Genomic DNA, 14,502 nt, shown 5'->3' on the forward strand with positions numbered 1-14,502 from the left:
CTCACTATTTAGCACAGAAATATGCTAATATAATAATTAAAAAAAAAGAAAGAAAAAAACATGATGTATATAACTGCACCCATCCTTTTCGGGAATACCATACATCATGTTTTTTTCTTTTTACAATATTATGCTATGTTGTGTATCTACATGCTGGCCATACATGCTGCAATTATCGGGACGATCCGCCCGATCGCCGCAATAATTGTAGCGTGGGGAGGGCGACCGAGGGTTAAATATTGCTCGGTCGGGCATGCTGAATTGTCCAGCATGCCCGTCCGATGCGATATTTACCCGGTAACTGTCGGCCGCATCGGGCAGTGTATGCCCAGCGCAGCCGACAGATAGACATTTCCTGTGTTCCTTCCTACGGAAGGAACAGGGAAATGTCTCCTCCCCCGGGGGCGGAGCGCATATGTCTGGCTATACACTGTGAGATTTCTCTCACAGTGTATGCCGCGGACATCTGCGGCTGGCAGCCGGCCAGATAAAATGTCTGTCGGTCTGACAGACATTTTATCTTGCCGTGTATGCCCAGCATAAGTTATCCTATTTATTTTCATCATGACTTGCTGGTGACTTTGACAATCATGTGTTGACTCTGTGGTTTTGTGTGCTAAATAGGGAGACTGAATAAATCACTGGATGAGAACATTTCAGAGTTTTATAATATACTAACCATTTATTTTCTCCCTTCATCAATTTATCCAATTATTTCTGTGAGCGCAAGTTGTTCAGGAACTATTTTGTGTTGTCTATATTGATTTCATGGTGTTAGGTGTCACCTTATGTTCTTTGTTCATACTTGCTGCAACTAAGGTTGCTCAGTTGTTGGTTATTATATATTATTTTGTATGGATCGATCATGTCAAAGCTATTGGAAATTTCATAAACTGGACAACATCCAAGTTTAAACTTTTGAGATGTCCTTTTAACGTTTCCACCATTAATGGAATATTTTTATCATTCACCAGTGTGGATGCAATAAGTGAGCTATCGATAATTTTTAAAGGGATAAATGTTCTTTTCTTAATTAAAGGAATGTTATGCCTCCTGAAAAATACAATATCTATAACATCCGCCATTGAGCCTGGGAGACTTGCCAGATATTAGGGATACCAGTATAGTGATATAACAGGATCCGGTCAAAATCCCAACAGTCGGGATGTCGGCGCCGGAATCCCGACACCTGTCAGATTCCCGGCATCCGACCACTGACATCCCAAAGGTAAGTACTGGGGTTAGGGGGAGGGTTAGGCACTCCGCTGGGAGAGTTAGGTTTAGGCTGCGGGGAGGGGGAGGTTAGGTTTAGGCACTGGGGAGGGAGGGTTAGGATCCTGACCTACAAGTGTTGGTGTTCTAACCCTTTTGAGATACCGGCATGGGGATTCTGACCGCCGGGATCCCAAATGCCGGCATCCCATATCCAACTTGATATAACATATAGGCACACTTTAGGCCGGTTTGTGAATGTATTCAGAGGGGAACAATTTCAGATGATCCCTTTTATGGTACCTGTGTCCGGTTGTTTGTTGGAATCCTGTTTTTTTTATCTTTTTCTGTAACGTGCATTCTACCAAAAAGCGTAATAAAGGCAAAGCTTAAGCTCACGTCTACTCATTCTTTCTTGGATGGCAAGTTACCCTCTAACACAGGGGTTCCCAACCACGGTCCTCAAGGCACACTAACAGTCCAGGTTTTAGGGGTAGCCATACTTGAGCACAAGTGACTTAATTAGTACCTCAGTTATTTTGATTTATCCATCTGTGCACAATCATGGATATCACTAAAACCAGGACTGTTAGTGTGCTTTGAGGACCGAGATTGGGAATCACTGCTCTAACACTGTCTACTTACTTTGGCTAAACTCTTGACAGCTATAGATCTGATACTCGGAGAATGCAGGTTAACAGAAGATTTTGCTTAGTGTACATATGTCTGGCACGTCAAGTATCTATCGTGATACATTGGCCCATTAAACTGTCCAAATCCAGTGGTGGATAGATTCGGACATTTTTGACTTGTCCGACTGCAACTCGTCACACTGCACTCGGCAGCTGTATTTTCTTCAAAATCATGTGGTGTGGAAGATGTCACACTGATCTGACTGACCAACCATCAATCAAGAGGAGAGAACACAAGATCCTGAAAATTTAATTCAGATAAGCACTTACACACTTTGATTTTGGCACAAGGTCTGCTACACATTATCACTGCACTTGGTGTATGAATCATATAAGCCATTATCACTATTAGTCACTTCTGTTCTTTCTTTTTTTTCCCACAGAAAATGTTATGGCATTACTTTGATCTATAGATTTAAATCAGCAATAAAAATAAAGGCTAAGGTTTTATATTGTAGTACATATCACTGTCTATAGATAGATGACTGCATTGTAATCAATGTGTGGTACAGAACATGGTGTTATAATATAGCACATACAACTATATGTATAATTTGTCTTTATTGTACTCAGTGTGTGGTTCTGAATATAGTATTATATTGTAGCACATATAGCTGTATATTTAATATGACTGTATTGTACTTGTAGTGGTCAATTCAATTAACTCACTCCCGCATGTGAGGCGGGGGGACTTACTGTTGCAGCAGCCAGAGCCGTAACTAGACTTTTTGGTGCCCTGTGCCAGAGAGAGCACTGGCGCCCCCCCCCTCCCCCCATTTTTGAATAGGGACATAAGATAGTGCACCTAAAAAAGGACCATGGCCTCATGGAGAAAGGCCAGGGAAGAGATAGGGGAGGCCAGGAGATGCTGGGGATAAAAGAAGAGGAAGCTACAAGTGACAATGATAATAAACAGGAAAATTGACAGGCCCAAACAGCGCCCCCTGCCCTGCGGTGCCCTGTGCCATGGCACTGGTCGCACTAACCTAGTTACGGTCCTGGCAGCAGCATAGAAACACTGCAACGGTACCTAAAGGTGCCCCCCTTCGTAGATTTCCCCTGATTTTTGTACACAGCTCTACGGGGCAACGAACAAAAATCTGCAAGTCCAACGGTACCGTAAGTGTAGCATATAGCTGCACCTACTCGCGGGCATGAGATGATCCCACCTAACTGAATCAACCCCAGAGTGTGCTACTGAATATGGTGTTATATTGTAGCACATGTAATGTGACTGCATTGCACTCAATGTGTGATACTGAATATGGTGTTATATTATAGTATATATAGGGGGTCAATCCAATTAGGTGCAAGTTGGGTCTTGCGAGCCGTTCTCACGATGAACTCACACCACAAATTTCAGTTGCAATCCAAACTCGCATTGCTTTGTCAAAGGAAATGTATGGGGTTTTTATTATGCGCACTCCGAGCAGGAGAAAAGGTAGGAAAAACTTTAAGGTAAAAATGTAAGGCCACAGTGCAGAACCTCTGGTACACGGCTCCCAATGAATAATCATGTACTTAGGAGGGGTTTAACTTGCATAATTTGACCAATAAAGCTCAATAATGGGTTAAATTATGTGGGACAGGTAGGTGGTGTAAATCATGTGGGTCAGATAGGTGGATGTGTTGTAGTGACGGGAGAGGGGTTTTTGAATTTGCAGAATTGTGACTTTTTTTACAAACTCCTATTAAAAAAACCCTTTGAATTGACCACGTGGTACTTGTTGCGTCAAATGTCTTAACTTTTCAATTTGATGGTTTTTTTTTCCTATTTACTTTAAGATGATTTTATTGCATTTACACCTTTGATGTGCTTCATTAAGGAATGTTACCTTCCTGTTATAGTTGGACACCGAGAAGACTGTTACCATGTTAGATGCTTTTCTTTTCAATTTAAACTATTGCTGTTATGTGAATTAGTGTGGCATGATTATCTTATCCCCCCTGCTTTTTATTTTTGCCTATTATCAGTGTTCTCCCCAGGCTGTTTTCTGCGGGCGCATCGCCTGGCAGAAACAGCCTGCCACCCGGCACTTTTCCCGCCAACCCCCGCTGTGGAACGCTGGCCTCTGAAGTGACCGGTGGCTAAAAAAGCCTCCGATCGCTTCACAGACCAGCGTTCCCAGTGATGCACTGCACGGGTGACGTCATGTCACCCACGACGTGAGGAGCCTGCCCCGCGCGCCTTAGATCCAGTCAGCGCGAGGCAGCGGCCAGCAAGTAAAGTGCTGGGCTGGGGCCAGTCTGGGGCACTATTTAAGCCTGGGGGCACTACATAAGGGACCAGTCTGCGGACACTACATAGGGGCACTACTTCAGCCAAGGGGCAATGCATAAGGGCAAAGTTAAACTACAGGGGGCAATGCATATAGGGGAAAACTACAGGGAGCACTGTTTAATAAGCTCTTTTGACTGAGAGCCAGTGGGGGAGTAGCCTGAGACCTGTCGGGCTGGATTGGTAAGGGAGATACCACTTTTCCCGGCACGCGCATAATTGCGAAGGCCCCCACCCGGCTACTTTTGGATGCCACCCGGCTGGAATGTCTGGGGAGACCACTGCCTATTATTATTATTATATATTTTTTTATTCTCCACCCACCCCTCACATTTATAGTCCTAAAATTAGACATTTCTTAGCTCATATATATGTTGCTATCCAATACACTGCTCTGCTATTTCTGTTGTATTTCTTGGTTCAATTTATGTCCCCTATTAGCTCTCAGATTTATATATTCTCATGTGACTACTCTGACTCCAGTCCTAAGGAGATGTCTCTCCAGCAGTCACGGACACGGTCACACAGAGAGACCCTGCGGGGCGCGCGTGTGGCGGGAAGCCGGCTCGTCCCAGGGGTCGCGCTCGACGCCCCAGCCTCGCGCAGTCCGGCTTCCACCGGTCACTGCTGTCTCCTCCTCCGCCGCCGCGAGACGTACGGCGCGCTCGCCCCCGCTCCTCCCCCCTCCCCGGCGACGCAGAGTGGGTGGTACGCGCACGCACAGGCTGCTCGCTCTCCCACACTCACCGAGCGAGCAGGAGAGCCTCTCACCGGGCATGGCTGTCACGCAGCGCTCGCTTTGTTATTGCCTCACTCTCCCGGCGCAGCGGTTGCCGCTGGCAGCTTGATGGGTGGCGCTGGAGCGGAGGAGGACGGGCCCGGCGCGGAATACCGGGAGCAGAGCCGGGGTGTTTCCTAGGTGAGTGCCGGGAGCCGAGGGGGGTCATTCTGGGGGAGGAAACTTTGCGGCCGGGTAGATGGAGGCCTCAGAGTGCGGAGCTCTGTGGGATGTCCGGTGGGGGCTGGAGCTGCTCTGAGGCTGAGTTGGGCCTGAGCCCCACGGCTGGAAGTAGGGGTGCAGGTGCCCCCAGCGCAGGCCGTACCCCACAGTGTCCTCCTTCCCAGCTACTCCCGGGGCCCCACGGCCCCCAGAAGCCCAGCTAAACCAGTTCTGTAGTATAGCTCTGTGCATTGTTTTTTCTCCCTTGTGATTTATGTGCACCCCATTATTTGTTCCCTCTGTGATTTATGTGCACCCCATTACTTGTCCCCTCTCTGTGATTTATGTGCACCCCATTACTTGTCCCCTCTCTGTGATTTATGTGCACCCCATTACTTGTCCCCTCTCTGTGATTTATGTGCACCCCATTACTTGTCCCCTCTCTGTGATTTATGTGCACCCCATTACTTGTCCCCTCTCTGTGATTTATGTGCACCCCATTACTTGGCTCCTCTCTGTGATTTATGTGCACCCCATTACTTGTCCCCTCTCTGTGATTTATGTGCACCCCATTACTTGTCCCCTCTCTGTGATTTATGTGCACCCCATTACTTGTCCCCTCTCTGTGATTTATGTGCACCCCATTACTTGTCCCCTCTCTGTGATTTATGTGCACCCCATTACTTGTCCCCTCTCTGTGATTTATGTGCACCCCATTACTTGTCCCCTCTCTGTGATTTATGTGCACCCCATTACTTGTCCCCTCTCTGTGATTTATGTGCACCCCATTACTTGTCCCCTCTCTGTGATTTATGTGCACCCCATTACTTGTCCCCTCTCTGTGATTTATGTGCACCCCATTACTTGTCCCCTCTCTGTGATTTATGTGCACCCCATTACTTGTCCCCTCTCTGTGATTTATGTGCACCCCATTACTTGTCCCCTCTCTGTGATTTATGTGCACCCCATTACTTGTCCCCTCTCTGTGATTTATGTGCACCCCATTACTTGTCCCCTCTCTGATTTGTGCACCCCATTACTTGTCCCCTCTCTGTGATTTGTGCACCCCATTACTTGTCCCCTCTCTGTGATTTAGCTGCACCCCATTACTTTTCCCCTCTCTGTGATTTATATACACCCCATTTCTTGTCCCCTCTGTGATTTATGTGCACCCTATTATTCATCCTCCCTCTCTGATTTATATGCACTCAGTTTGTTGTCTCCCTCTGTCTGTGGTTTATGTGCACCCCATTAGTGGTCTCTTCTCTGTGATTTATGTACACTCCATTAGTCATCCCCTGTCTGTGACTTATGTACACTCCATTATTCGTCCCCTCTTTGTGATTTAGGTGCTCCCCATTATTCGTCCCCTCTCTGTGATTAAGGTGCTCCCCATTATTCGTGTCCTCTCTGTGATTTAGGTGCTCCCCATTATTTATTCAATTCTGCGTGCTGTTAGAATGCCCTTGTCCCTGCCCCTCGCGCCTTAAGCAGGGTATTTAGTTGCGAGAACAGGCATTTTCCGACTAAACTTCCCGGCGCGATGCTGTTTTCCCGGCGCTAAGGGCAGAAAATAGCATCGCGCCTGTAGTTTTGTCGGATTTCTGCTCGCACCCCTCCAGGGGTTGAATAGCATCGGGAGCTCCCTCCTGGCGCTATTTACGATCAATTGAATCGAACCCTATGTTTAGTTGTGTAAAATAAATAACTCCACTGATCGCGTGCATTGTTTTTACGCTGAACTGCTGTGTTTTCCTTATCACATTTGTCAGATTCATTTAAATTGTTTTTGCCTGATTACAACCTGGAATTATGCTGATTTGTGGGAAACAAGAGGATTTTACCAGGAGTTGTGCGAGTGTTTTCCTGGTCAGGATTTTGCAACTAGTTCATAGTTTTGTTTTCATTTATTTGTTTCACAATATTCGGTCTAATATATCTTTAATTGCCTAATTTATTCTGGGATGCATTCATAAATTAAACTCGGAAGTAGCATGCTTTTGGCATCTTGTTTAGATTAATCCAATTTATTCTATATTCAGTTCAGTGAGTTTCTTTGTGTGGTTTTTGCTTTAAATACTGTAGTTCTTTTTATTTGTACTTGTTTATTTTTCTGCAATTCGTCTTTTTGTCAATATTGATGTAGGAAGCGTCTATAAATCCTGCATCATTGTATAATTGCATAGTACCGGCTCATGGCTTACCCTGCACATTCTAAATGAGCAATTACAGTAACTTACTTTTGGCAAGGAGGTTGTCAGCCCCCAAGATGGTTTTTCATTTAATTTAGTTTTATAGGATTTATGATGGGTGGTTAACATATTGGTTTAACTTTATAAAGAGAAGTTGTATCAGTCATGTAGAATAACTAAAACATAGACGAATACCTTTGCAGGTGGCAGATCTGTGTGTTTTTGTTGTATTAAAATGCATGCAGTCCATACATACGCTTGTGTCTAATCTCCCAGCATGAATTTTGCAAATTCAGTGTGGTCCATGTAAGGTAATAATGTAAATCCATGCACAATGTCTCATTGTTAAGTTTCCTGAGCATGTATCAATGTGAATGTCAGATAAGCAATCCCTGGGGAGGCAAAAATCCTGAAAAAACTAAAGAAAGCCCTATAAATTAGTGTTTTGTTAAAAGTTTGATAAATGTAAGTCTGTTGCATTTTTAAAAAGGCTATTTACATAGTTAAATGTCTATACAGTGTATTCCCTTTGATGCTTCGTCTATGCAGTTTGCATGTTGATATTTGTTTAATCTTTTTTTTTTTTTTTAAGATTTGCACAACATCTATTTCTAAATTTAATTTTAATTGTATTAAAAGTTGCACTTCTATTACTTTGTGATTAAGGAATCATATTATTTGGGCTCAGTAATATGCTCAGTTTGTTTTGTTAATGCGGGTCTATAGTTTTCCTGTAAGTTGCATAGGAAATAGAGGATTTATTTTATTCTTAGTTTTATGCCTTGAGATATTTAATGTTCTAAGAAACATTTATTACTTATGTTATTGCTTATCTTTTGAGTGTAGTTCAACGTACTGGATGATTTATTAGTTTGAGGGAATTGCAAGTTGGTTCTCTTATTATCAGTGGCCAACTGCAAATGTTTAAATACTGTCCATTTCAATGATGGAATTAAACAGTTTTCCTATGTAAAAGCTGAGTCAAAGGTATGACCGTAGTTCTTGTGCATATAATTCATAGTCTCTCCATTTTGGAAATAGGTTTGACAATACTCTGCGTCTTGTCTTAGCTGCAAATCACGGATTGGCAATGACCGAAGACACTTGCCTCATAATCGGGAGACAAAATAACACTCAGGGGCTTGCTTATTTTTGATTTTTCTCTTTGAGCATTGTGTACTATAATTTGACATAATGTTACATTTAAAATGATGGCATACAGTACAGCTTGTCTTTCTCAAACCATTTTTCCCTTTATGTAGCTTATTTAAAGGACAGTGTTTTTTTTTTAAGCACATTTAACAAGTGTATTTTTTGTAGATTCATTTTAGTAGAGCTATAGTAGTTAACACTTTGCATTCAACCTTGGCATGCTGCAAACAGTATGTAGCTATATTATTATCAATTTACTCCTATTGTCTGTGCTCGAAAGACTGTCAGCTCTGTTGGCTGAATAGTCCTGTGTGCCGTAACATGAGCCTACACTTGCAGAGATTCCAAATCAATAATACTGGGGGGAAAAAGCACATTAGAGTCCTGTAAGAACTAACATTTTCTCTCAAATAAAAATGAGGTAATTTATCGCATTTTGTAAGGTCACCTCCACCTACTGTATGATGGTTTCATCGGTGGTCCGTACTATGCCTCTTGATTAAGTAAATTGGCTAGCTAGGTGTTCTTACTATGCCTCTTGATGGGGCTAAAGTGACTTCTAGACTCACATAATGGACAATTTATATCCATGGATGATATTTCAGTGCATCTGTGAAGAGCAATCTGTATAGCTGCAGCAAGTTAGTAAGCCCTAATATTAAATGCACGATATTGGATTTGAATGTGGTTATGTCGGCTATATTTGTATATCCGCTACATTTCTGTACACTGCAAACCCTGTATTCACACTGGACAGAGGTTTGATGTACTGCAGCTTGATATAGAAACATACCTATTCCCCTAAATAACAGTGTATGTTACACACAATGGGGGCTACCAAATCCTTAGTGATTTGATGCTCTGCATTATCATCTCATGACGATGGGTGCCGATAGGACCACTGTAATGCAAAATGTCTTTCCCCTAGATTATTTCTGGTCCATGATCAGGGATGTACTTTTCTCTTTTAGGAGCTAGTCCCAGTTGACAGTACGCCATTCAGCAGCTTTTGCGATGTGTCATATTACTGGTGACACTCATTGTTCCTGAAATGTTTTTCAGCGATATCGGAGTTGTGCACATAGACGAAACATCCTTTAAGGCATATAAATAAGTGGATGACAACACAAAGCTACATAGCTACACACTTTTGACACTTCATTTCAGACATATGCTTATACCATTATCTAGTTGGTAGCAAAATACATCATCTTGCCATCTGTATGAACTATGCAGTACATACATTTTAGAAATCATAAAGAGTCATTTATTATATATTTAATTCTATTGCATAGTGCTGAACGTCTCCACTGTTTCTGAGACATGGACACATGAAATAATAAGTTTTTTTAAGTTTTGACTGCAGATTTCTGCTGTAGGTGGTGTCTGTCATGTTAAATATATTTTTTCCATCTGCAGCCCGGCCTGTACGGACTATAGGTGCCAGGCTACATCTTCATCAATGTTAATATCTCAAGAATACAGTTCTGCTGTTCAAGGAGATTATACATTATACAATAGAGTTTCCTTTTAAATATATAGGATAATAATAATTGGCTGCTTGTTCCCAGGGATGTGTGTGTCTTTCCTAAATGAGCGGAACCCACATAAATAGATGTATACTGCTTTTAGACAGGTTTATACTATTGCTCCGACATATACTTAATTACTGAAGCTCGTTAATGACTCCATTCCATATAAAAAACAATTTTACATGCATTGCGTGTACCCTAATAAACGCCAGCAGATACTGCAAACCTGGATGGAAAATCAACAAACGGCGCCAACCTCCCACTTCACTGCTCCCCATTCTATGCCTGCAATTTCTTTAATTCAGAAACCTTACTGATAACGTACCTAGATCTTTATCCACAACACTTCATTAATAACTATATTGAATATAATACTTTTTGATATCATTTCCTACTCTTTCTAAAACCAATAATATGGTTACTCACCCTCATGTTTACTGAGACATTTTTTCAGTCCTCTACTAGGAAAGTTAATATGGACCTTTGTCTGAGGAAAATACATATGTACTATGTTACTCTGTATTATAAACTGTATATGTGCAGCTTGACCATGTATATGACTGAAAACTGTTTTGGATAATGAATCTGCTGCTGTAAATGCTAGAGGTAATGCACATTGAGGGGATGACATTAGAGCTCACTGTTTATTAAGAAAATTAGGAAATACCTAGAGTAAACAGTACTTGTGTTAAGAATGGTTCAGTAAAACAGGACTGGACAAATACATAGCCCATACTGCTAAAAAAAATTGCTGGCATATGTCTGTTGGGTGTAATTTCTATCAATGCCAATGTATACATGTGTTTCCTGGCTCGGTTATGGTTCTTTACTGGTTTCTATATTTGTTATTTTGCTCATCCTTGCTGCAGCAACACTATATAGTTATAGACAGCACAATTTAAGTATACAAATATGCACTTTTCTAATTATTTGGATATCTGAAAAAAACTGTCCTAAAATAGTTCTCAAAAATGACCGACCTCTTATTGATTTTTCTTAATTTCTTTTACAGGAGGCTAATTTTTATCGGGGACCTTTGTCTCGAAATGTCCAGGTTTTGAATACGTTCAGTAATTATTACGTCATAATAAAACGCCTTCAAGATGAGTGTCCAAGGGAAAGGTTTCCCTTTGGACCTAGGGGGAAGCTTTACTGAGGATGCACCAAGGCCGCCGGTCCCAGGAGAGGAAGGAGAGTTGATTACAGCAGATCCTAGGCCGTTTAACCACAGTTATTACACTGCGAAATGTGACGGGATCAAAAATGAGACGTCTACAGCAACACCAAGAAGGTCTGACCTCGATTTGGGGTATGAACCTGAGGGTAGTGCTTCCCCTACACCACCGTATTTAAAATGGGCTGAATCATTGCACTCTTTGTTGGATGACCAGGATGGGATTAACTTGTTCAGAACTTTTTTGCAACAGGAGAATTGTGGAGACCTGCTTGATTTCTGGTTTGCATGCAGCGGCTTCCGAAAGCTGGAGCCCAGTGACTCTAAGGTGGAAAAGAGGCTCAAACTGGCCAAAGCGATTTATAAAAAATACATTCTCGACAATAATGGCATTGTTTCCCGACAGATCAAACCAGCAACGAAAAGTTTTATCAAAGATTGCGTGTTGAGGCAGCAGATTGAGCCGGACATGTTCGACCAGGCCCAAATGGAAATCCAGTCAATGATGGAGGACAATACTTACCCTGTGTTCCTTAAATCTGATATCTATTTAGAATACACAACCATTGGCGGGGAAAGTCCTAAAATTTATAGCGACCATAGCTCGGGTTCTGGAACTGGGAAGGGTCCTCCTGGATATTTGCCAACTCTTAATGAGGACGAGGAATGGAAGTGTGACCAAGTAGTGGATGATGATTGCGAACGTGAATCTGTTTCCTCTAACAGACTTAACCAGAAACTCATTTTAGAAGCTGTATCGCATTGCACGGCGCCTCCTAGGCGACTAAGTGATGGAAGAGAAATCAGGTATGCCGGTTCCGATTTGCCTCCTCTGTATAACTGTCAGCATTCTGCATTCTATAGTTAAACTATTGCGTGCTTTTGGGGGCCTGGCAACTTGCTAAAAATCATACCAGAATAACTGAAGAATGGCTGTCATTTCTGCCCTGGAATCTTTTCATGTTTGCAGGGGTGCTTGTTCCTCACTATGAGATGTCAGTGAGATTGGGGGGTTCGGAAGCAACTGCTTGGACACACTCAGTTTAGCTTACTTTGGGTGATATTCCAGGCCTTGTCATCTAGAGCGTACAGTGCCCTTAGAGTGTTAAGGGGTAAGCAACGTGTTCTAATAAACTAGGGTAGGTGAGGTGACAAATAGAGACGAAAAACAATTTCCAGTTATTGCTATGGTTCCTAGGCATGGCAGCAACTAGGGGGAGCTAAGGGGGCAAATGACCTGGGTGCCGGACTTGGGGGGATTGCCGGGGAGAGGCTGCCGGGAGGCTAGGTTGTTGCTCTTGTGGGTTTGGAGGCGCCTTGAGAGTTAGAGACACAGTCAGTCTAATGTGGTGCTGGTCGGAAGCCAATTAGTGCTAATGTATATGGGGCATTACTGTGGCAAAATGTATATGGTGCATTACTGGGGCATAAATGTATAAGGGGGCATTACTGTGGCTTAATGTATAAGGAGCATTACTGTGGCTTAATGTATAAGGGGCATTACTGTGGCATAATGTATAAGGGGCATTACTGTGGCATAATGTGTTGTAAGGGGCATTACTGTGTCACAAAACCACACACCCTTTTCGTCCTCTGTTGTATTTTTGTTTAGTTTTTGGGGGGCGGGGGGGGCAATTATGGCCTTGCCCCGGGTGACAAAAATCCTAGTTTCGGCCCTGTCCTAGGTATGTCTGTCCAATCTGGAAATGTTGCAAATGTCTGTGAGTCAGTGCTGCTAACTGTGATCGTTGTTTCCCATTTCTTAGTGTGTAATTTAGTTTTGGGTGGAGATGATTGAATAATTTTGAGAATGTTTGTTTTCTTTTAATCGCCATTTATATACTGTCGCATTTTCATTTATATTAACACTATTAAGGTACCTGGCTGTTTGTCCATCCCCATCATTTGCTTAGTTTCAGCAAATGTTCAGGAGAAAATAGCTAAAAAGTAATCTAATCCTGAGGACTGAATTGCTTGAGGATGATTCTCATGTACAACGTTTGCCCAGGATACTTACTGTATTGTGGATAGAGCCCCCACGTTTAACTCTGTGGCTTACATTTTTTAAAAATGTTTTTATTTAATGATGCTTCAAATATGTCACCTTTTTTTTTGTCTACAAATAGTGTAATTATATTTTTTTTATTTTACATTAAACGTGTGAACGTTGAACCTTTCCCAAGCTAATAGGTTTGAATACTACTACCATTCCTGGACTGGTCAAGCTGTAGTTATTGTGACTGATGCATGCTAGATGGAGCTTTAATCTTTCCTTGCTGTGTTTGCTGTATGACCGCTAAACTGGATATTTACGTTATTTGCTTGGTGGCAATTGACATTTGTGTTAATGTTGCCTGAGATGGCCCTGACAGGGCAATGTCTGACTACATGTACCAGCACTTCATTTTATGCACCCACCTGCCTCTGTTACGTAGTTTGATATGAATTTGAATGATTCCTGCATTCAGAGATTCTTTAACCACTACTTCGCCACCAAGAATTGTATTATTGATCTACTGACACAAGAGGTTAATGAAATCGTCCATGTATTAGTGGTATAATACTTTACTGCAAGGTTTCTCAAATATAAGCAACAAAGCAGGAGTCCTGGGTGAGATAAAAGCCACAAAATGAAGTGCTGACTTGTAACAAGATGTAGCAGGTGAAGTACAATTCAGTCACCACATTTATTATTCTATTGTCTACAATACATTTTTAATACAACAATGTAAACTATCTGCATTCAGCCCATAGAGCCTAGCGGGAACGCTAGGTCATTCTATTGATCTGATGGTTTTTTCAGTGGTTTAATTTTTTTTTATTTCAGTTAGCTGGTTTGACCTAAAATGTCCACATCACAACTTTGTTTCTTTTTTTGTACTTGAAATTAATGGATACGATACTGAAACATTCAACTAATGTGTTGTAGCATTTTTCTGCTAATTATCCAACTTGTATGGATATATAAACTTTACAGGTGGTTTCCATACAATCATTTTCCTCACCCAGTTTGAGTATTCTGTGCTGCTAGGGACCCTGCAGCTTCCACTATATAACTTTCAGTCTGTGACTTCCTGCTGTCTCCATTCCTCTCATCACATTATGTCACTATCCCTGTCACATGCTGCCCTGTCCTCACTTACACATAACTCATCTCCTGATATACTCTGTGCTGCTAGGGACCCTGCAGCTTCCACTATATAACTTTCAGTCTGTGACTTCCTGCTGTCTCCATTCCTCTCATCACATTATGTCACTATCCCTGCCACATGCTGCCCTGTCCTCACTTACACATAACTCATCTCCTGATATACTCTGTGCTGCTGGGGA

The 14,502-nt window shown here is 42.2% G+C and overlaps 1 protein-coding gene across 2 annotated transcripts in view; it reads left to right on the forward strand.

Moving 5' to 3' along the window:
• The first annotated feature begins 4,806 nt into the window (after positions 1 to 4,806).
• Positions 4,807 to 14,502, forward strand: part of AXIN1 (axin 1) — a 43,581-nt gene continuing 33,885 nt past the window's right edge. The window contains exons 1-2 of one of the 2 annotated variants that reach the window (XM_088448146.1): positions 4,807 to 5,101; positions 11,011 to 11,979. In XM_088448146.1, coding sequence (XP_088304272.1) covers positions 11,102 to 11,979 — 878 coding nt within the window. In that variant the 5' untranslated portion in view covers positions 4,807 to 5,101; positions 11,011 to 11,101. The remainder of the gene's footprint in view (positions 5,102 to 11,010; positions 11,980 to 14,502) is intronic. The other variant, XM_088448147.1, reaches the window with a different exon arrangement.

The sequence above is a fragment of the Taudactylus pleione genome, unplaced genomic scaffold, assembly GCF_031769625.1.
Source record: "Taudactylus pleione unplaced genomic scaffold, aTauple2 ptg000451l, whole genome shotgun sequence".
NCBI lineage: Eukaryota > Metazoa > Chordata > Amphibia > Anura > Myobatrachidae > Taudactylus > Taudactylus pleione.